The sequence below is a fragment of the Podarcis raffonei genome, chromosome 11 (assembly GCF_027172205.1).
Source record: "Podarcis raffonei isolate rPodRaf1 chromosome 11, rPodRaf1.pri, whole genome shotgun sequence".
Taxonomy (NCBI): domain Eukaryota; kingdom Metazoa; phylum Chordata; class Lepidosauria; order Squamata; family Lacertidae; genus Podarcis; species Podarcis raffonei.
Window position 1 is genome coordinate 37,453,940 of NC_070612.1, and position 23,760 is coordinate 37,477,699.

At 40.3% G+C, this 23,760-nt stretch overlaps 2 protein-coding genes across 13 annotated transcripts in view; one reads left to right on the forward strand and one right to left on the reverse strand.

Annotated features, from left to right (window-relative positions):
• Nucleotides 1–2,955, forward strand: part of CAST (calpastatin) — a 59,500-nt gene extending 56,545 nt beyond the window's left edge. For all 10 annotated transcript variants that reach the window (XM_053408407.1, XM_053408411.1, XM_053408410.1 and 7 more), the window contains 2 exons: nucleotides 211–271; nucleotides 1,646–2,955. In XM_053408407.1, the coding sequence (XP_053264382.1) occupies nucleotides 211–261 (51 nt within the window). In that variant the 3' untranslated portion in view covers nucleotides 262–271; nucleotides 1,646–2,955. The remainder of the gene's footprint in view (nucleotides 1–210; nucleotides 272–1,645) is intronic.
• Nucleotides 102–21,636, reverse strand: ERAP1 (endoplasmic reticulum aminopeptidase 1). 3 transcript variants are annotated; one of them, XM_053408401.1, is made up of 20 exons: nucleotides 21,615–21,636; nucleotides 19,367–19,930; nucleotides 18,822–18,960; nucleotides 18,232–18,366; nucleotides 16,684–16,804; nucleotides 16,369–16,523; nucleotides 16,132–16,245; nucleotides 14,037–14,168; nucleotides 13,505–13,636; nucleotides 13,279–13,356; nucleotides 12,193–12,350; nucleotides 11,437–11,516; nucleotides 10,946–11,129; nucleotides 8,530–8,686; nucleotides 7,633–7,817; nucleotides 6,371–6,532; nucleotides 4,940–5,080; nucleotides 4,766–4,847; nucleotides 4,069–4,254; nucleotides 102–238 (listed from the first exon to the last, which is right to left on the reverse strand). In XM_053408401.1, exons 2-19 carry the CDS (start codon nucleotides 19,849–19,851, stop codon nucleotides 4,093–4,095), a joined length of 2,802 nt encoding a protein of 933 aa, XP_053264376.1. In that variant the 5' UTR covers nucleotides 19,852–19,930; nucleotides 21,615–21,636; the 3' UTR covers nucleotides 102–238; nucleotides 4,069–4,092. The 3 variants fall into 3 exon arrangements, with proteins under 3 accessions (XP_053264376.1, XP_053264375.1, XP_053264377.1); XM_053408400.1 differs by lacking the exon at nucleotides 21,615–21,636 and adding an exon at nucleotides 21,284–21,600; XM_053408402.1 differs by lacking the exon at nucleotides 21,615–21,636 and adding an exon at nucleotides 21,325–21,545.
• Nucleotides 21,637–23,760: the final 2,124 nt, after the last annotated feature.

Consider the following 23,760-nt stretch of genomic DNA (forward strand, 5'->3'; position numbering starts at 1 on the left):
ACTTCAGAAAAGCCATTCATGTGTCTCCTGTGTAGTTTTTAGCCCTCTCAAATGTGTGTCTCTCCACTTCCTTATTCATGATAAACACATTGATTTCAAGCTTTGTTTTACTTAAATGGCTGTGTTTTATTTCAAATATTTATTCACGGTGTTTGTTACGTGACCTCAGCATTCCAGCCAATAACATGGTTGTTGCTTTTTCCCATTAAGGCAAAGGAGCAGTCTTCCAGCGCAAAATCTGAGAAACAGAAAAAGAGTTAAACGTTACCAGGTAAGAACTGTTCGACTTAATCATGCAAATTTGTGTGCATCCTTTATGCATGAAGAATGAATTGACTTTTCTGAAAATACGTGTTTCCACTTCCTTCCATTGTGCACCCAGCAGGGATTTGTGCATTTTGGTTCCTCCACCTTTGGGTTCTCCCCCAGACCCTCTGGCAACATTAGCTTGTTTGTGAGGCTTCACATCTACCAAACTCCTAATGTGTGGACTGACCCACAATATTTATATACTGCATGTGCAGAGCTGTTTTCTACATAGAATATTCTAAATGCAGTTCAACCAAGAAACCGACTGACTATTGGTTGGTTGCACTTTAGATTAGTAAAAGCTCTGAGTATGCTTGTGTTTCACACTGCACCTGGCATGCTAAATTGTCCTTCAAACAGTATATTCAAAATTACTTTTGCATTTAGCAAATAGCAAAACATGAGAAACATGCATCTTTAATGTGAAATATGCATTATATATGGGTAAAGCATCTTTGTAAAGTACCTTTAAAATGTTGGAATGGCTCCAGAAAAAGGACACCAGCATTTATTATTGAAATACTTTTTGAAAAATAAATGCATGAGATTTCTCATACTGTTAAGTAGCAGGAATTCTATCAATTGGTATTAATTTTCCCAAGAGCTCTGAAAATTAAAATACCAGCTCTAAAAAACAAGGGTCTAAAAATGTAAGTTTTCTTGCATTTCATGGTCATGCCAAGAGAGTTGAATCTGGATCAAAGTTGGCTTTGGATCCTGCACATCCCTCTCTTTTCCTCTTACTGCTGCAGAGGCTTTCATGGCAGCTCTGAGGGGCTTTGAGACCTCTCTCAGAAAACATCCTATGAGTCCTTGGAAGATCCTTCACCTATTTCATGCTTGTATACAGAATTGCTGCTGTGTGCTTCAGTTGCAGCCTCTAGTGCCTCTCCTTTTTTGAGAGAGAGAGAAGTTTCTTGCTTTAGCAGCACCTGTTTTCCGCTTGAGGCAAGCAACCACCATCAGAGTGAGTAAATTACATTGAATAGGGCAGCCAAGGGGAGCTGATACTTGTACAGCCTCACAAACACCATCACACAGGGCTCATCCAAACTTCCTTTTGCAATGTGCTTTCCAGGCATGAGTCTGCACTTTCTAAGTCTGCGCCTGAGTGGTTTTTTTTTTTTGTCCTACTGCTTTCCCAGGAAAATCTGCCGATTACCACTGAATCAGAACAAATTGCAATGAAGTTTGCATGTGCCCACAGATAGACCATGCTGGTGGTTTCAACTTGCATATTTATTTTTTGTTGGGAACCTGCTGAATTCTGTTTTATGAGATAACGTTTCCTCCCCTTACTGGCTAAATAATGTGCTCTCTTTTCCTCTCTGTCTAGGCTTTTCATCGCTAATGCAAAAAAGTCTTCGTTTTGCTGGTGGATAGCTGCACTTGAACAAAAAAGAAAAAAAAGAAAAGAAGAAGCTATTTTGCAGAAGCAAGCTAGTCTCCCGGGTGGTTTTTGTATCGTGGTATTTGGATATAATGGCATGGGAGGCATGAATCTTACTATTTTCAAGGATGACCTTTTTCCATTTATTTTACTGTCTCTTATTTTGTAATTTTCTTCAGTTATGAGAGGGAACGGACGCTTTATATTTGTAAGAAAAGTATTTCTACGGATTTAATAGCAATGCAAAAAGAAAAAAAAAGTCTGCAAATTTTGCACATAATCTACACATAGTGCCTGCAAATCTCAGCAGAGTTCAGAAAAGCTGTGGTTTGGTTTTTGGTTTTTTAGTATAATGAATGCTCTAAATATTCTGGAATATAATGCGTTTTGGCTATCATCTGCCTGCGGGTATTCCTTTTGAAGAATAGTTAGTGAGAAGTGAGTAATCAGTTGCTAAGATTTAAACGTGGGAGAAGAGTAGAAGCGATTGTTTCTCAGTCCTTGGCTTCTAATAACATAGTATTCAATATGAACAGTGCCGCTAGTATTTTCATTTGACACCTTGAGTTCTGATTGTGACCGCCTGTCAGTGGCTTGCAGAAAGGGCGTAATATTGCATCTGAATTGCTATTGCATAGGGGTACTCCAGAAAGGATGCACATAGGACTCCAATATGTTCCTATAAGTTACACTGGTATAGCTCCCCACCCCCACCCCCAGAATCCAGATTACACAGCTTGTTTCTGATGTATAAATTCACATCACAGCTGAATACAGAGGTGCTTTGTGAACTAATTTGGATGCAATGCTTGCTCAACTTCCATGTTTTATTCCCCACCCCCCTTTTTGGTATTCCTTGCAGTGAGAAAAGCTATGGCTCCAACAGCAGGTTCTGATATGCTTTGCATTATGAGTAGCAATTTTTTTATTGACTTTTGGAGTAAGATGCTACTCCTGGTTTGGTCAAGTCTGCTTCCAGGTAGCTAGTTCTCTAGACTACCATGGGTCAAATATATAAGCCACAGCCTGCGAGGAATATCAACTGTGCAAGCCCCTTTGAACTGCATGGGAGTTACACAGAAGCGTGGCCACTTTCTGCCATCGCTCTTACTTACTTCAAAAGGAGCAAGTGCAGGAGATGTTCCTCTAGGGACATCAGAATCTTGACTGTCCTTGACAATCTAATGTTAATACTGGACTGTTTTTGAAAGTCTGTATTAAGATTGCCTGTCACACTAATAAAGTTTTAGAATGTATTACCTTGTAAATTGTGTTTGTGAACTGTGTCCTTAATACATGGTTATTACTGCCATTTTTAGACAAGAACACTGGCTGTGTCTAGAAGAAGGTACCTTTTACAGGTTTCAACCAAACCGAAATACCTCCTCTATCCCAATGCAGCAGTGCTGCACACTCAGTTATTGGATCAGACCCTTGATACAGAATTGTAGGGTTGGAAGGGGCTACAAGGGGCATCTGGTTCAACCTCCTGCAATGCAGGGATCTTTCACCCAACAGGGGGCTCAAACCCACAACACTGGAATTAAGAGTCTTATGCTCTTTTCTCGATTGCTGAACTATTGGGTGCTTTAAAATTTCACATATGTTCAGCAGAGCTGGGAATGGGCTCTCGAACATAGTGCAACTTATTTTACTGGATCTTGTAGTTTACGGCTGCATCTGGAAGAATGGCTTCTCATTAAGGGGGCAAGCCTTAGGCTTGCATGCTCCCACTCCCACCCACTGTCTCCTCTGGGGGCAGTCATCAGATCAGAAGTACTTGTTTCAGTTAAATACTGTTCAGTATTATCTGATACTGTGGTCTGAAACAGACAGCTGCATAAACTGCAGTTAAGAGTTAACCATACCTTATCTGAGTTCAGAAATAATGCAAAAGTGGACCTATGGAATCAAAAGGTCCTGATCCTCTGCAGGTGAAGTAATGGATGTTACTTGCTACAGTATAGTTGGCAACATTCCAGCTATGGAAAAGTCAGATTTTCTACATCCCAACACACAGATATCTCTCCTTCCTCCATCCACGCAAGCAAGAGGCATAATCAGTTCTAGGACATGTTTCAGTCACACACAAGCATTTGAGAAGGGAATGGCCTAGGAGGAGTCCCAGACTCTAGTTAGAGAGGCATAAAGACCTGGTCTAAGAGAGGTCCAATTTTCACCACTCCTGTTGTAAATGCATAACTTGACATGCATGCAAGGCCTTAATGCTATTTCCCCCACTTTGGAAGTATATTTCATATCTTCCAACCTCTTGTCATTAGAATAAGCTCCAGCGTTCCAGTTTTTAGAATTTTATAAAAACTTACGTTTACGAAAGTAGCATTTTTCATATCTGTTCAAGAACTTACCATTCTTCATTCTGAAATTGTGCTTCATGCAGAGTTCCACATTCCGCTATTGGTGTGTAACCATTCCTTGATTTTTTCAAGGCTCTTATCCATCCACTGAATATTTTCTTCAATGGTTTCTATTGCTTGGTAGACAGCACGGAGCTCTGAAACTTTTTTGCCTTGGGAGTTGAAGAAACTTTTTACCTGTTGAGTAAAAATAAATAAATACCACAATAAATTCTTGTACTATTCCCATTATCTTCAATGGGATTTGAAAAAAGAAAAGGCGTTGTAGGAGACTGCATCCTATTCTTCCTGTACCAATGCCACTAACTGTACAGCCTGGATTTAGTCATAAGAGATTCTCAGTCATGGAGGCATAAAGAAAAGAAATGCGCCTGTCGTCCAAATTGTACATGAATTACAAGTGTTTTCAAAGGCCTTTTGCTTCAGATTTACAAAGAGATAATATAAATGGAAGCAGAACAGCATATGAGCAGTTAAGTATCATAAATGTCTCATGCATTTATATGTTGGGTTCCAAGAACCTATAATAATACAACTTGTCAGTTTGCCATGGATGTCCATTTTGCTTTAAACAACTGCTGCTGCTGCACTTTGCCTTGAGATGCATGTGTGAAAAGCAATTAATAAAAAAAACAATGAAATCATGGAGTCTCACGGACATATAATGCAGGTTGCGAGATATGCTTACTTCTTCAAGTTGTTCCTTTGTGGAATATTTATTTGTCAATCCAGTAACCAGGTGTGCAACGGTATTCGAACCAAGTTCAAACCTATGCAAACAGAAGAAGTGCATGAAGTAAATATTTTTATATTAGAAAGAAAATAAACAGGAGTACAAGGAGCGATAATATTTAAAACTTACTTTTTTACAAATGTCTGCCAATTCTGCTTTAGAAACTTCCAGGCTAACTGATAACCCTCAGGATTCCTACCAACGGAGAGAACAATATACGGAAGATCCTGCATTTTTATTAAGTCATCCTTTAAACCTTGCTCCATTAACCTAAACAAAGAAAAGAAACCTCAGTGTGAGGAAATAATATTATTACCTTAATAGGAACAGGAAAGCTCGAGTACGAATAAATGGTACACAGTGTAATGGCTATTTGATTTCATACCATTAGCTTTCGCTGCAGAGAGATTATTCTTCATTTCCCCCAAGCATCCTCTTATATAGTCAGCATGGAAAGAAGAAAAGGTGCTGAAAGGGGGTACTGTGCCACACGCAGGAATAATAATAATAAATTCTATATGTCGCTCATCTGACTGGGTTGCCTCGGCCACTCTGGGTGGCTTCCAACAAATTACAAAACCACAATGAAACATCAAACATAAAAAACCTCCAGATGCAGGGCTGCCTTCAGATGTTTATTTCCTTGACATTTGACAAGGCAGGCACGATTACTGAGAAGGCTCTCTGCCTGGTTCCCTGTAACCTCACTTCTCGCAATGAGGGAACCACCAGAAGGCCTTCGAAGCTAGATTTCGGGCTGAAAGATGGGGGTATACTGGGCTGAGGCTGTTTCTTCCCTAGTTACAAAATGTGGAAGAGCCTATGAGCCATAGAGAAGTTTGATTGAAAAGCTGAAATGGGGAAAATCTGTATCAAAGGGGGAAATTAACTATTCAGATTAATCTCTTCTGTGCTGTGGGGAAGGGTTCTTTCTCTTTGAAATCTTTGGCGAAGACGAGCAGTGGGAGACAGAACGCTCAGAACGCACCCAGACCTAAAAGAATGAAAAAGCTGGCCTGCAGCTGAAGATCAGACACCACTTGTTCACCTTTGTCTCCTGCACCTCACCTAAAAATCTGATCCAGCTTCTAATTCCATAGGAACTGCCACAAAGTGAAACAGCATTTATATGCTTCAAGCCAGTGCACATGAACAAAATGTGCAATTGGTGTGTGCCCTGACCTTTTAACTGTGAGACACTTCGTTCCGATCCAATGTTACAATGTTGTTGTTTCTTGTTGCATTGCAATGGTTAAGAAATGATGAAAATACGGGTGGCTGTGGCCTTGCATTTACAACATCTCTCTTTTAATTTAAAGCCGTTCATGTTTCCAGAGAATAGTCATACCTCATGTTGCGTCCGCTTCAGGTTACGTCTTTTCAAGTTGCGTCCCGCAGCAACCCGGAAGTACCAAAATGGTTACTTCCGGGTTTCACCACTCGCACAGGCACAGAAGCGCTAAACTGTGCTGCGCACAGACGCGGCACTTCTGGATGCGAACACTTTGATGTGCCTCCGGGACAGATTATGTCCGCAACTCGAGGTTCCACTGTACTCACCATTCAAGCTTCTCCTTATTTGGGCTTAAGCTGAGAACAGATTCAATTATCCTTTTCTCAGTATTAAATGTGGGCAGCTTGTGTTTGCTGAAAAGGAAGTCCCAGCCTTCGTCCGTCTGTGCTCCAACAGCATATACCGCAAACTTGATGTCATTGGGCAAACTGCAACAAATGGAGGCTTCAGGTTAGTTCTGATCTCTTGGTGTTGGTTTCTTATGTGGAATGGAATCTCTCAGGAGGTTGTGGACTCTCCTTCAATGGAGGCTTATAAGCAGAGATTGGAGGACCATCTTTTTTTGATGCTTTAGCCGAGATTCCTGCATTGCAGGGGGTTGGACTAGATGACCCTGTGACGTTAACATATGAGAGTGCTGGAGGTGAAATAGTTAAAAAGGTTAACCAATCAGAACCCAGGGGGGTGGAGTCAGAGGGACTATAAAACCAGCTCTGGGAGGGGCAAAGGGGGAGTTCGTTGGGAGTTGGGTGGTTGGTTGGAGTGGGAGTGAATTAGGATAGAGTCTGTGGGTAGGTTGAGTTAGTGTAGCGAAATAAGCTGAGTCAGGAACAGTTAGGACCTGGGAAAACAAGTAAATATCTGAGAGGTGGTTTAGTGAGTGAGAGCAAGTAGCGGAAGATATAGGTCTGGCTAGGCACCCCATGATTGTAATTGACTGAGATCGTTTATGAAACCACATGCTTGTTAAACTGCAATAAATAAACAGAAGTTTATGTTCCAATTTAACTTTGACTGGACTCAGTATTGTACCAGGTAGGGCCTGGGTGGTGGCAGCGAGAAATAAAGTGGTGGCACAGGGATCAATAGACGGTGAAACGTCCGGGAACCCTGTGTGATTGCCATAGACCCTTGCAATCCCTTCCAACTCTGCGATTCTATTATTCCATGTCTGGATTCAATTGCAAATTACTACTCAAGTCAGACTGCCTCATCTCAAGAATCATTGAAAAGGCAAATTCACAGGTAATAGCAAATTTCCTCTATCCAGTGATTTCATGCTCTCCCACCTAGCTGGACTGAGCAGCCACAACACGGCGACTTCCCTGGTTTTAGTTACAGGTAGGTAGCTGTGTTGGTCTGCTGTAGTCAAAATAAAATTTAAAAAATTACTGGAAGGATTTTTTTTATTTCCCTGGTTTTGTATGCTAAATTGGGGTGGCGTTACAGCATTTAAGTTGCCATGATGCATGTTTTTGCCCTGTGAAGCCTGAAGATGCTATGCTGCTTACAGAAGAGAAACACATACTGGAAATTTCCATTGGAGTCCTTCCACTTTGTATAGAACTCTTTTGCTTTGTCCACACACGGCTGGTACTTTCGTACGCAAGCAAACCCCAGAAGACTGCTCCGAAGGAGTCGCTCAGACACTGTCCCAGCATCGTCCCAAGACTGTTTGTCAATCATGTTTTTCATTAGTTTGACTATGTATCCCTAGAGTGATTTCACAAACATACAAAAAAAATACACGTGAAATCAATTTTTTAACCAAATCTGTTAAAAACTGTATATATAAGCAGAATGGGAAAGGCAATTACACACACACACACACACACACACACACACACACACACACAATGTACTTCCATGGCTGAAGGAAGCAGTTGTTTAATAACCAAACTGAAACACAATGGAACAATAAATGATTTAAGTAGGTATCATAATTAACCACCTGAAATTCTTATTGTAAAACACATGCACACAGGAGCTAATGGTTTCAAGGCAGCTTCATATCTATGTTCCAGAAAAACAACAACCTACATAAATGGGAACCCTGCTCCCTTGCATCACGATGAACTTTTTCTTTAAAAAAAGAAGCATGCATCATATTAAAATAAAATCACAACATATTAACCTTATCTAATTTCCAATTGCTTTAAACAGGTAGTGTTTGCTGTTTCTTTAAATACTAATAGTTATTGTTTGGCTTCTTTCCATTAATGACATGCTGATCGTACACTCTATATTGTGATGGATGCTGCCCTTACCGACTCTCGCATCCCGTGAGAATCAAAATAATAAAGCAGCTTGCTTTCATTCTACAGTACAACACATATACATTCATAAAATTATTGCCAATAACCTCAGTATGTGAGCTGACAGCCTGCAAGTGTTGACGGCTATTTTTCAGTCTTCCCCTTCTTACCTTTAATTGATTATCTATGTCTCTCATGTCCCTCTTCTCCGTAAGTTTGTACAAAGGTATCAGCTCATCCAATCCTTCCAGCACGGGAGTAATTTCAGTTTCATGTTGTAGGTATATTGTTAAATCAAGAGCTTTAGTAATCGACAGCTTTTCGGCACTGTGGGAAACAAAGTGTCAGTAATAACACATTAAAATATTTGTTAAAGGGGCTGAACCATTCAGTGTATAGAGTTTTTTCATTTTTAATACATATTAGCAACACTAATCTTAAGTGTTTTCCTTTTTAACAGCTAGTGTTATGAATGAAACCTGCCTGAATTTTTGCACCCCGCAATGGCAAACTGTGCAAAAGCAAAACATGGTTTGGAGTGTTGAACTTCTGCAGCTGTCCGCATGTTGTGTTATATACACTCAGTTCAGGAAAGTGTAGCAATATGATAATACATTAAAACTGCCAGCAGCTGATCCACTGTTGTGTGTATCATGAAGAGATTTCAGCAGCAACGTTGCTTATTATCTGTCTTGCCAGGCTTCTCTGCCTTGCATACTTCCTACTCTATCCTATACTTCTAGATTTATTCATGCTTTTTACCAGGTTTTGTGGTCTTCCTGAATTAATCCAGCTTTGCAATCCTGCCCACAGGTCATCAGAACAGTACTGATCTGCATGCATGCGCTCTCTCTCTCTCTCTGTCTCTCTCTCTCATGAAGGCCAGCCCCCTTCTTAACCAACAATAGTTCCTGTCTCTGGCTATGTATTTTTTTAGTGCGTTTATACCCCACTATTCTTCCAACATGGAACTGAAGTTGGTATACATGGGGCTCTCAATAAAGTCTCCCATTCAGACACTGACTAGACCCAGCTCTGCTTAGCAAAGCAAGTTGGCTGTATCAGATATCCTCAGCTCTGGGACCTCAACCAAGGGCTGCTGCCGGAATAGGGACCAAATTACTTTGCTAAATAGGCACCGTCCCTGCTGCCATTCATTATCATGTGCTGTCTCAGAGATGTACATCAGCTGTGTACATTAGCTGACTCAACATATTCATTACAAGATGTATACACAACTTGTGCACATTGAACTTGTGTACATTCAAGCTTTACGCACAAGGCAAAAAAATAGAAAGGGGGCAGAAGAGGGGTGGCGCTCCAGGGAAAATGACTCTGGAAAGGCCACCTGCCATTGAACCCAATGCATTTTGACTACACACAATTTCGGCTTTAGGAATGTAACCACCACAAAAGTTGTGAGCTTGCTGTATTTCTGCAATATACTCCCCCCCCCCCATGTAGATCAAGGGAAAGTATAAACAGATACTTTGTTGCAGGTATTGTTTCTACTCGGAAGAAATATTTTCGTTATAAAGTAGGATGGGAGCATCCTATAAATCTCTTGTAATGGCTGTGCCAAATATCATGAAGCCAATTTCTAGGGAAAAGGCCTGTGTCTAAGAAGGCTATAAACACGCATGTGCTCATTCCTTATGCTAGCAAAAAGTGTAGTGACGTCTGTAAAAGATTGGTTCAAGACGACATTGTGTCAATGGGCAAGAACTAGGAGAGCTATTATATTTTATTGGATCAGGAAGAAGTATTTAATTCTGAGATGATGATGATGATGATGATGATGATGATAATAATAATTTATTATTTATATCCCGCCCATCTGGCTGGGCTTCCCAGCCACTCTGGGCAGCTTCCAAAAAAAATTAAAATACTGTAATACATCAAACATTAAAAGCTTCCCTAAACAGGGCTGCCTTCAGATGTCTTCTAAAAGTCTGGTAGTTGTTGTTCTCTTTGACATCTGGTGGGAGATCTCAAGCTCTTATCTTTTCTAACTCTCACTGTCTTAGTACTACCACAACTCTCCCATTATTCACGCAGGAATGGCCTAAGCAACGTCACTGGGGAAGTTCTGGATTTCTAATTTTGCAAATGATACAGGAGTGTCTCTCTCATTTTATTATGTGATGAAGTAGTGTTATCTGTATTACTGTTGTATAGAACAAAAATGGCACGTTGCTTACCAAAGAGATATTTAGTGTGTACTATCATACTTTAGGGATGCGGGTGGCGCTGTGGGTAAAACCTCAGCGCCTAGGACTTGCCGATCGCATGGTCGGCGGTTCGAATCCCCGTGGCGGGGTTTGCTCCCGTCGTTCGGTCCCAGCGTCTGCCAACCTAGCAGTTCGAAAGCACCTTCGGGTGCAAGTAGATAAATAGGGACCGCTTACCAGTGGGAAGGTAAACGGCGTTCCGTGTGCTGCGCTGGCTCGCCAGATGCAGCTTGTCACGCTGGCCACATGACCCGGAAGTGTCTGCGGACAGCGCTGGCTCCCGGCCTATAGAGTCTGGCAAGACTGGCCCGTGCGGGCAGGGGTACCTTTACCTTTACCTTTTATCATACTTTACCTCACCATCTGGAATACACTATTGATGAGACTTGCTCTATCATTGCTGCTAATTGCTTTATGGTTTTCTTTCAAAAGACGAATTAGGGCATCCCATCCGTCATCTCCATAGTGCACAATATAATAACCATTCATTCCAACATTAAATTTTATCCACTCCACTTCTTCTGGGAGAATGATGTCATCTACAGACAAAATATATCACAACCTTGTATTTTTCTGCCCAGCAGTACTTAACTCATTTCATTTACAGTTATCAGTCACAGATAAATAACTGATTAGTAATAGTTAAAATTGCTTAAAAACCTAGCCTTAATGTCTACTACACAGTTGCTTTGTGGATAAAAACTTCTGTGTGTCTTACAGGGACTAAAGAAATTGATAGCTTGGAACATCTGTATCTTCTTAATTCTTATAATCTTCCATAATAAAATTATTTAAGCTTGAAAACATAATTGTGCTTCTTACCCATTTGAATTAAGTCAAACATACCTGTTTTAGTTGTCAGCAAAAACTTCTTAACTTCAGCACATTTACTGGTAATATACGTTAATGGAACATGCCACAGATTCCTACAGTAAAATCAATGATGATTAGCTGATTGTTTCAACAGCCTGTATAAGCACATATCTAAGCTGACCACTCAGCTGCATGACTGGAGGAATGTAAAGAGGGGTTTCTTGTTGAGAGTTCTACGGCTGCAAGGTCTGTTTTCACACACTTAAAGGCAAACCTGCATTTCCAGAGATGGTTAATGATTCCTGCCATATTAACTCTCTACTATGAGTACCTATCTTTAAGAAAATGCTTTTGTTTCCTCAAGGCTTTGCCATCAGTCACATGTGCTCTCAAAGAAATGTAACAAGTGAAATTCCCTACAGGACAAAATTAAACCAGTCTCCAGTTTAGAGATTGTAACTTTTTCTCATTTAGAAATTCTAGCATGCCCTCAGCTGATTTATTTGTATGATGTAAAAGAATATTCAATATGATTTTTCAAAATAATAAAGAATAAATAATAATAATAATAATAATAATAATAATAATAATAATAATAATTTATACCCTGCCCATCTGGCTCAGGGCGGTTTCCAACAAAAGATTTAAAAATACATTAAAATGTCAGACATTAAAAACTTCCCTAAATACTAACTAGTTAAGAAATCACAGTGCAATCTGCATTATTTATTTATTTTTATAATTAAATGTTAGCCAGTGGTGGAGCTTCACTTGCTCCTTTGCCATTACCCGGTTGGTGCAGAAGAACTAGAAGCCTTCACATAGTGCTCTTGGTGTACATGGACTTTCTTCCCTTCTAATGTCACAGTTACCACTGGGAATCCTTTCTGCAGTGTCCAAGTGTCCATCATGGTCTTCACATCATGAAGCCCATTTTGGGTCCAGTGCTATAAATCAGGGACAAAAATATGAACTGAGATGCTAGGAGATGCTGCTCACTGGGCAGTAGCAGCAAAGAGATAAAAATTACAAATCTGTCTTATCTGTATGACTTTCCATAGTTAACAATAGTGTGGGGTGACATTTTTGACGTATGGCAGAGAAACATTTAAGAATGAAAGTATATGGTTTCCTGTAACATTAAAATGGTGACAAAAACCAGTTCCATTTTTGCATCAATGCTAACCACACAAAGAATAAAGCTGGTTGGAGGTGGGATCTGATTTCCACTGAAGTACAGGTTTCGAACAATTCACATGTGCAGGATCATGGAGAACTCTCACTTCCGGTTTTAAACTAAGCAGTTCTGCATGACGTCTGAAGCTGATGAACTGTGGTTTGTTTAAAGCAGTAGTGGCCAAACTTGGCCCTCCAGCTGTTTTTGGACTACAACTCCCATCATCCCTAGCTAACAGGAACAGTGGTCAGGGATGATGGGAACTGTAGTCCCAAAACAGCTGGAGAGCCAAGTTTGGCCACCACTGGTTTAAAGAATAGTTTTAGAACAACCTATCTCAAACCAGTGTTCAACCATGACTTCTTCCTAACCATAGTTTAAATAAACTACAGCTCACTGTCTCTGGATTTAATTGAGAATTGCAGATTGCTTAAAATCAGCAGAAAGAGATTCCAATCTCTTCCTCATAGGCATGAAAGGGAGCCAGAGGCTCATCATAACTTGTTCATGTAGAAGGAAACCATTAATGTAGAGCATGAGGTGCTGATGCTTTCTCCTAAGTAACAGATTCCATGATCTCTGAATATCAGTTAAGTGTTGTGCACCCTCACTCGTGGAAAGGGTGGCTACTCCCTCTTTAGTAACAAATTTATAAATTTCTAAACAGAAATACAGTACGCAATAAAACACAAACTCACAGAAGTTGAGATTGTCTCCTGGCTTCTGCCACAAACCCCATCATTTTGTCCTCGACCTGCTGCTTCTGCAGGGCAAACCTAGCAACAAAACTCAGAAATTAGGTACCTAAGGCTTCAAAACACGTGCAACAATACCGCTCAAAGAGCAATTCTGGCTAGCAATGCTTTGATAATTATGACATTGCTCACTAGGTATGCTGGTAGAAAACGTGCAAGAAATACTTACACCTGACAAGCTGTTCCACAAATCTTTGTTTTCTGTGTTCTGATAGCTGAATTGTGACAGATATTTTGTAATTCCAGCTCTAAACACTTCTGGGCTGATATAATGCAGTAGCATATTTAGAAGACAAGCACCCTGAAAAGAGGGGAGTGAAACGATAAATTCTACACTTGCTTTTTCAATGTCTGCTTATCTACATCTGGAGCAAAAAGATGTTCAGGTGCTCTGATTAGGACACTCCTAAGCCCTAATCTTTCATAAAGTTCTCATCTTTGGGTTCTGGCTTTTACATTAGATTTTTGTCCATATAAATTAAAACAAATGCTACAGAACATATTTATTATGTGTTTGATGGTTGAGGGAAGGAGTGCATTTACACAGAATAAAATAAATAGTGTAATGAACTGTGTATAAGGGCAAAAAGGTGGGTCGATATCCTCAAAATATTAGGGCACATGGAGCCCCTGAGAGCTTATAAGAATCTCATCAGAACTAAGGAAAGAATACATAAATAAGAAAATTTTTAAAATTTTACCTTCTCATAGGAAACTCTATCAAACATTTCTAGAATCTGAGATGGATCTTCAACAGGGGTCGATATAGGATGTGAAGAATTTAAGGCGTCTACCTCCATAGCAGAGAAATAATTGTCTAAAAAATGATCTTCCTAATAAAAGAAAAACAAAGTACTTGTTTAATAGGGTCACTTTTAAAAATTACTTATTGTCATTTTTCAGAGGTTTTACATAAAGTTAACAAAACCAAAGAACTACAATTATCAACTCAGGAGATACCATCACCTTTGTAATAATAACAATTCACACATTATAATGGTAGTCATTTGTATAAATTTGGGGTAGAGGGAGAATGGATATCATGAAAGACTTAGGAACTGGTCTTCTGTTTTCTGGTGAATTTGTAAATGCAATTAAGTTCCACCACTCTCTAGCAAGTGTCCTTGTGTTTTACTGTTCTTGCAAGTCTTAACTTGTGTGTTAGCTGTTTTAGTGTGTCATTTAAAAGTATAGCTGAAAAGCTATCAGTGTTTTTACTTAATTTCTATGACAAAAATATTTGTACTCTTTATTAATTAATTAGCAGATTGATATCCTGCCTTTCCATCATTTGGCGACTGCTTTTCGATTTTGAAACATACAATGTACCTAAGCATGCAAGTTTGTGAATTAAAAGAAAAATAAATTTTGAAGCCCCCCCCCCCAAATTACCTGACTGATTTTCAGAGGGGGTAAACTTGTTAGTCTGTTTCACAAAAAAGAAGGAATTTTGTGGCACCTTAAAGATTAATACTTATTATACCATAGGCTTTTTTGTGCTAGAGTTCCCTTTATAACGGGGTCCTCAAACTTTTTAAACAGGGGGCCAGTTCACGGTCCCTCAGACACTGTTGGGGGGAGGGCTATAGTTTGAAAAAAATATGAATGAATTCCTATGCACACTGCACATATTTTATTTGTGGTGCACAAAAAACAGGAAAAACAATACAATATTTAAAATGAAGAATGATTTTAATCAACATAAACTTATAAGTATTTCAATGGGAAGTATGGGTCTGCTTTTGGCTAATGAGATGGTCATTAGATGGATATCTAAATAAGGGAATGCGCAGCGCCGGATATCGCATCGACACAGATGCAGAAAATTGAGTCTGCTCAGACGCAGAAAATGATCCGACCCACGGAGGGGGCTCTGAGGCAGTGAACCAGCCCGGGCAAGGTAAGCCTTGCCAGCTCCTGGCCTAGAGCGAGTGAGGGAGCACTGAACAGGGAGGAGGGCCGAGGAGACCCTCACACCCTTTCCCCCGCCTCCTCTGTGCTAGGGGTGGTGGTGGTGCTGCCGCCCTCCGAGGCCATAGACCCGTTAAGACAGCGGTGGATTCTGCAACTGCCGGGTTGGGCCGGGTTCAGGACCCTGGCAGCCGGATCTGGCTCGAGAACCATAGTTTGAGGACCCCTGCTTTATAAGTGCATGAAGTGTTATCCTAAATTGGCAGGAATATACACATACACGTGTAATATATATAGAGAGAGAGGAAAAATGTAAGCAGTGAAATCAGGGGAAAATGAAATGTGAAAAATATTGACAGTGACAATTATGTTAAAGTGGATGTAAAACCATTACAGTGATGTATTTTTGTTAAACAATTATAGGCCGTTCACACATCAGTGTTGATGACAGCACACACATCCTGACATTGGCAAGCTAATTGTCACTGGTAGTGGGATAATTACATGTTATCTCAATTCTGGTGACTGAAGTGCTACCCTGTTAAGAATGTTATTTCACCTGTCACCTGAAACAAGGTAGCAGCTTTTATCTCAAATTAGCTTGCCAATGCCAGGATGCTTATTTGCCCAAGAGGGACATGTCCTTTATCAGTCTCCCAGCCCTGAAACTCATGCTGCCCCCATGCCCCACCCCATATACATGAATAGCAGTATACGACTTGTGGTCCAGGGTGTCTGGAGTTATGGACAAGAATCTTTTCAGGTGATTGTTGCTGGTTTGACTTATTTCCAATAATAATAATAATTCTATAATCTTCAGCGAGCAATCAACATTGATTTTAAGAAACATTTTAGTATTATAAAAACTGGAATGTTAATACTCACAACTTTCAGTTCTGGGTGGGTAACATTTACAGACACAAATTCCATAAAATTTGCAAATCCTTCATTGAGCCAGAGATCATTCCACCATTCCATGGTGACTAGATTTCCAAACCACTGCAAGAGAAAACATCTGATAGCAGAGATTTTCAACTGTTTTAAATTAATCCTTCATTACACTGAAGAATCCACTGACTAGCGCAGCTATCAAGTTCATGTATAAAATTAGTGATAACTTACCTGGTGAGCAAGTTCATGGGCTATAACCAAGGTAATTCCAAGTCTACTTGACGCTGAGGATTTTTCAGGATCATATAACAAAGCAGATTCCCTGTATGTAATCAATCCCCAATTTTCCATTGCACCAGACTGAAAATCGGGAATAGCTGCAAGGTCTGCAAATACATTTTGAAAAAGTTGTCCCTCATACCAGCTCACTCCATTTATTAATTCACAAGTCAACTTTGAAAGTAAACATATGCATAGGTATGTTTCGTTTGCATGTATGTGTAACTTAGACCAACATTTCTATCCAAAGTAAAGTAGCGAGTTTACCTTGCTTAGGCAGAGGATATGGAATGCTAAAATATCCCTCATAGAAGTCTAACAGTTTTACTGCTGCATCCAAGGCATAATCCAGTTGGTTGATCACATGTGGTACAGCATATACTGAAACCTAAAATCATCACCAACAACAAAACACAAACATTGGTGAATTCTGAACTCCAACTTAAGAAAATATAAAAGATAATTAATTTGTTAACACCTTAAAATGAGAGTAAAGTTGAAAGGTATCCAACATTTGATTTAGCTTTTCCTACCTTCTGTGCATAGGTAAACTCCTGTAAAAACCAATGGCAGAGGATATGTTTCTTAGGAAGACATAGTCCTGATCCATTCAAATTAAAGGACTCCGAAGGTGGGTCTTAATTTAGCAAAAAATACACTAACAATGGCAGTGAAAGTATCTATATCTTATATTTATATAATTTTAACCTTGTCAAACCCTGGAACCTTGTGAAACCCTTGTCAAACCCTGGAACCCAAAATTTTATTTTGTGGAGGTTGCTTGTGGAGATTCTGACTAAGGATCAGGCAGAACTTTCTGACGGTAAGGGCTGTTCAACAGTGGAATGGTCTCCCTCTCCTTCCTTAGAGGTTTTTAAGCATAGGTTGGGTGGCTATCAACTGCAGAAAGTTGAGCTAGATGACTCTCAGGCATGGCTGTGGCCAAGTGGGGGCAGGGGAGCAGTTGGCTCCCCTAGATCAAGTAAAACAATAGAAATACTGACCAATCATATTGGTTCTAACCTGCCCCCCAAGTCCTGCCCCCCTAACAAAGTCGTGCCACTCCCCAACAAAATTTTTGGCTATGCCCATGCCCTCAGGGCACTTTCCAAATCAACAATTCCATGATTCTATAGGGAAAAGCCACTGTGGTGGGTAGAGAGTTGAATTTGGACAGGGACCAAGTTCAAATGTTTGCTTAGAAATGAAGTACACAGGATTACCCTGGGGCAGTGGCTGTATGTATCTCATTCTAAGCTACCTCATGGTGTTTTAGCGCAGATAAACTGAAAGTCTAACTAGGAAAGATAAAGTGCCCTGTGACTGCCTTTATTATTATTTTTTAATTTAAAGGCACATTATCTCATTATCCAGATGCTCAGTCTTTTTTGCAACTGCATGTACTCAAGCTTTTTAATTTTTATCCCAGCAGTTTAGAAAATTAAGCATTACTGGTACACATTTCTACCAACAAATGTAAACAGCTGTGCAATGGCTGCTATCCATATAACTGATGCTTAACAAATGGAGCACGACCACTGCAAGTCTAAACTTTTGCTTCTTATAGCATTGTAACAGACGTTTTGAGAACTATTGAAAAAATATTTCAAATTCTATAGGGTTGGATCCAGAGTTAGTCACAACCAATTTAAGCACCATTGATTTCAATGGATCTACTCTAAGTATGACTAAGTCTAGCTCTAACCCATAATAATTTCTTTAAAACCTTTCTAGGCTCTAATAACTTTAAAAATTGAAACTGCTACAATTTTAAAATATCAATATGCAACACTTCAGTTGATATGAAAAGTTTACCTTAATTCCACGGGAAGTCATCTTGGAAACGGATTTGAAATCTGAAACAATGAAGGCCACTAGGTAAGTGCTCATCTTTACACTGACATCAAAACGGTCTTCAATGAGCTGCCCTCTGATGTTTACGGATTCCACCTAAAAAATGTAAAAACTATTACATTTCAGCTCTAGCTCTGAAGTACATTCATTACTTCTGGTCTTGCGCGCGCGCACACACACACACACACACACTATATATATTATCTCCCTCATAGCTCTTTTAAGGCTTAAATGCTACGATCTCCATTTCACAGTTGCAAATCTACATCTAAGAAGAAGCTAGAAACAGATCAGTTAAGAAGGGCAACCTAGCAGGAGGGAATTGCCCCCTATTTCTAGCCTTACTCAACAGATTTACACTTTTCCAGCACATGAATATATTCATTTTAAAATTCTGCTTTGCTTTCTTATGTGAGCACCAAAAGTGAACACAACATGAACATAAACTCCTATGAGATGTGGTTTATAGTGTACAGTGGTAATGTTTTCTACGTTACTTTGCTTTATCTTGCTCAACTAGGCAGATCAAAGAATACAAAGTATACACCTACAATGGGCATATTGGATAGTGCAAGATGTTTCGGTTCTCTTATGATCTTAATAGAAAATTTAGCTTTGAATGCAGGCTCATCAAAGCAAGGGAAAGCCATACGTGCAGCTGTTGCTTCAAACTGTGTTGCTGCAAGCACCCTGGAATTAAGAAAAAGAATACATGACATATATTTTTTGTTAGTAGTACAGTACATAGTAGTACAGTAAAAATATTCAAAGATGAACATTTCACCTAATGAATAGAAATCAGCTTGCATTTCTTCATTGAAGAAAGAGATATTTAAAAAACTTTTAACAGTGTATTAAGAAGCAGATTCCATTATGCTAATGAAATTTACTTTGATATAAATATGCATATGACTGCAACCTAAAGGTGCTTCCAGACAGGTATTTAATGTGGGATTGGAGCTCCTCACATATGCAAGTTTTTTGCGTGTGTTTTGCAATTCTATATGACACGAACTTTATAAGCACAGAAGCAATGAATCATAGGAAACAGGAAGGTCAAAAAGATACATACAAATCTAAAGGAAAATAGACTTACCTTACTTCTCCTTCTGGAGTTCTATATGAGCTTTTATAGAATCCATGAAAACTGTCTGAGAGATTAGCAGAATACTCAATGCTAATAATGTACTTGTGCTCAATTTGCAGTGGTTCAGTAGCAACGAGTGCAATCTGTTCATATGGTGGGTATTCTAAAACAGTCACTTCTTTATCAGCATCAGGGGATCCTGTTGCTCCTTGGATGGTAGCTTTGGTGATCTGGAGATATTTGCTGTGCAGGATGACTGAACTAGTTTGTTCAATTACCATAATCTCTATTTTGGCCAGTCCAGTAAAAGTTAAAGTGGTGAGATTTGGATGAATAAGAAGATCATAATGAACTGGGACAACATGCTTGGGAAGCCTACTTTTATTCCAAGGAAATTGATTACTTCCACCTCCAGGGAATGAATCTGTTGTTTGGCTATTGAGATTACAGCTCAAAAATGGAACAAGACTTAAAATGACTAGCAATAGAAACATTTTCAGCTTCTTCAAGGCAACTGTATAATCTGGAAGCAGCAATCTCAGTGTCAGGTTGTTATTGTATCCAGTGACAAATCTAATAAAGAAACATTATTAAATTAATAGAAAAACATTTAAAAACCTCTTTGACTACCACCTATGGCTTTCCCTATCAATGCAATCTTTTGTGTCAGAAAAACATCAACAGTGCAGAATTCCACGCACTTTGGATTTATAAAGTGGAGACTGAAGGAGCACTTCTGTTGCATCATACATGTCTTATTCAACTGCTCTGATCTGCAGAACTTGCCCTTCTACAAATGCCATGATGATGTCTGTTCTGCATTTGCAAGGAGCTGAACTTCTAGTGTGGTGGCACCTATACTTTGATACTCCCTGCCTATTGATAGTAGAGGAAGGTGCCTTTGCTACATTATTTCAGATGTCTACGGAAAACTTTTCATTTTAGCAAGCCTACCCAGATATGTAACTAGCACTGTGTATACCCCATACTGTACATTTAAGAAACAATAATGGAAAGCACCACTGCACCCCAAATTCTAAGAACTGTAGTTTGCTAAGCTGCTGGGAATTGCAGCTTTGAGGGGTAAACAACAATTCCCAAGATTCTTTGGGAGAAGACATGGGCTATGAATTTGCTTTCAAAGTTTGGTGTGTGCACAGCCTAAGTCATCTTATGTTCGTTAAAAAAAAGTTTTTAAAGATTTTCACATAGACCACACAGAGCGTTGTGATAATCTGTAAAACTTTCAAAATAAATAAAATATGCACAGCAGGTAGGTGCACAAGTCTAAGGCTTGTTTCTGCAGCCCCATATGCCAAGCACTCAGTCCCAGGGATACACATGGAACCCCTTGGGGCAGGCTAGAAGCCAGTAGTTCTTGGTCTGTCCACATTTTACTGCCAACTAATTCCACCAAAGCGAGCTGGACTTTTAGCACGATGGGGGGTGGGGTAGAGGAGAAGCAACTTTTCCTCAACTCCAGGTAGAGTTTTAATTTTCGGCCATTTTTGTCGTTGCGGCTGCCTACTTATTCCACAGCTCAAGCACCTGAGCTTCCCCCTCAAGATTCATGGGAACTGTAGTTTCAAGGTGCTGGGAAAACATGGCTCCCTATGAAGGGGTAAACTACAATTCCCATGATTCCGTTGGGGCGAATCCCTGGACTATGACGGTGAAAGGTGCAGGGGTGGGGTAGGGGCGACGCACGCGGCCAGGCCCCTCCGACACCTTGCCCCCAAACCCGGCCTGGGCCTCCTGCGCTGCGCCTCAAAAAAGGGGGCGAGGCGGCGGCCTGCTGAGGGTGAGCATGCGCAGTGGAGCGTTCTTGCTCCTACTGCGAAAAGAGGTGCGCGCCAAAGCTAGGCCCCTTCGGCGGGGAGGCCTCCGCCTCCCCTGCGCTCCCTTCCCTTATCCCGCGAGCGGTACCTGCTCTCCCGGCTCCCGCAGCGCTGGCGCGGCCCCCGTGCCTATTCGGAGGAAGGGAGCGTGAGGAGGCCTCCGCCGCAGCCCCTGCCTCTTCTTCTCCCTCAGAGCCGGGGGAGCGAAAGCGAAAGCGAAATTCTCCCCTCGCTACCCGTCTCGGTGTCGCGGGGACTTTTGTGGATCTCCGCCTTTTGCGCCCTTTTGCCCAGCGGCAGGAGCCTCTGCACCAGGGCGAGGAAGCGGCGTCTGCAAGCCCCGCTGTGTACCGTTAACTTATATATATTACTAACTACGACGTCGAGGAAGCAAATCTATTTTATCCGCGTCGGTGCACCTGCTTTTGAAGCATATCGTCCCAAAGTTACAACCTTGGCTGACGGAAGATCAGCTTCCTGCTCGAGCAGGTTTTGAGTTTCAAAAAAAAAAAAAAAAAGGGAAATGTACCCAAGCAAAGCGCTTGTTGCTGCTTCTTTCTCTCTCTCCCTTTTTTTGCGTTCACAGCTGCAGCCTTAAGATAGTCCCTTATTTGTAGAGAGCCTATGATTAGTTTTGTCGTGGTCCAGTGTTGGACGTACAGTATGTTCCTTAAGCAGTTAGAAATGGTTCAATTGTATTGCATGGTTTTATGATCAGGCTGTTTGCCCTGGGAGAAAAGTAAGCTATAAGCAGTGTTTTTAGGGGGAAAAGGGAAAGGTTTTGGTACTTACCATGAAGTTGTTACATAATATAACAACCACAACAACAACTTATAACAACAACAACTACTACTACAACTTATTATTTATGCCCTGCCTAAATGGGTTGGTTTTCCCAGCCACCCTGGGCTGCTCCCAACAGAATATTAAAAACACAATAAAACATCAAACATTAATAACTTCCCCAAACAGGGCTGCCTTCAGATGTCTTCTAAAAGTAAGTGCCATACTTCTAACATTTGAAAAAACTGTGTTCGTACTCTTGAGTACCCCCATAAGAAAAAGCACTGGATATTATTCTGAATATCCAGCGGTGAATGGGATAGCTACATATGGCAACACTATTTTGTAGTTCTTGATCACATTTCTGTTTTCTTCCGCTCAAGACTGTACGTGGCTCTCCCCCTTCCTGTTTTATCCTGACAATAATCCTGTGACAGGCGATGCTGAGAAATAGCGCGACTAGGACCAGGTCGCTTGGAGCTTCATGAGTAAGGATTTGAACCTGGATCTTTCCTGTCCTACTCTGACACAAGCTAACACATCATACTGGCTCTCTATCACCCATTATTTTTAAATTGGCTCTGGCACAATTAAAATGTTAGGGAGTCTGCAAATGGGCAAAAGGCTGCTATTTTCCTTCTTCAAACCAAGTTAATGCCGCCCAGAGTGGCTGGGGAAAACCAGCCGGATTGGTGGGGTATAAATAATGAAATAATAATAATAATAATAATAATAATAATAATAATAATTCCAACATTTGAAGGGGGTGGGGTGAGTGCAGAGAGAGAAACAAAGTGCATTTGAACCTTCTCCGTCCCTCCTAGTGTTTTTCACTGGCACTGGGAGCTGAAATGGGGTGTATCTGCGGTACAGAGCCATAAACTATGTTCCAGCTTCTTGTATGACTGCAAACTCTTTTCAGAAGCTGAGAAGTCAGCAAAGGCTGCTTCGAGACTGTTACTATTTTGTGGGTAGTATTTAAAGTGGATTTGATGTTCTTGCACAACAGATCTGTTCCCCATCTCTCTCCAAAAGCAGATTTTTATTTTTTATTTTTGGTAAGAATGAATCTTCAAAAAGCAGTGAACATAGAAAACTCCTGCAAACTTTGAGCAAACAAATTGGGATGAATGCTCAATGAATAGGACATTTGGAAGCAATAACAGCCCTACCACTTGCTCTTGTGTGTTGAAATATCTGTCAGGATTCCACAAGATACCCAAACAAGAAATTTATTTATTTATTAAATTTCTATATCACCCTTCATCCAAGAATCACAGGGCGCTTTACAACATAAAAAACACAAAAATACATAACATGGTAACAAACAAATACAGCCTTCCCGCCCTCGCCTCCACAGTTTAAAAGGTCCCAGATTGTTTAATTAGACAACAGCCAGGAAAAAAAGGAATGTTTTTGTAATGTACTATAATTCCTTTCTGAGATAGTAGTGAGGTGTACATTTGAATAGCCATGCAGATTAGTTTCTGTATTGTAGGATATTCACATAGTACCTTTCAGCTTGTTGCCACCAGAGGTGGCTCTTTTCCTATTCTTACGATGGAGCCATGAACTTAATGAACGTACAGAAAATGTACAGTAGCGTGAAAGAAAAAAACAGCCAGCTATTTTTTCACTTCCTGCTATTGTAACTGAAATAGGCAGTCATATATTACAAGTTAAGGAAATAAATGCATGATTTCAAAAATTAAACATGCTGCAGTATCAGTTGTCTAAGCTAATTATTAAATGGAAACAGCAGGCTCTTATGTTCACAGTTGT

Bases quoted from the DNA above. Each gene is read 5' to 3' on its own strand.
- ERAP1 (XM_053408401.1), bottom strand. From the start codon at position 19,851: ATGTTTCTATTGCTAGTCATTTTAAGTCTTGTTCCATTTTTGAGCTGT. The intron at 5,081-6,370 runs GTGAGTACAGTG...TTCTTTGTTTAG, and splicing joins AATAAGGAGAAGCTTGAATG to GTTAATGGAGCAAGGTTTAA. The intron at 4,255-4,765 runs GTAAGCATATCT...TTTACTCAACAG, and splicing joins CAAAGGAACAACTTGAAGAA to GTAAAAAGTTTCTTCAACTC.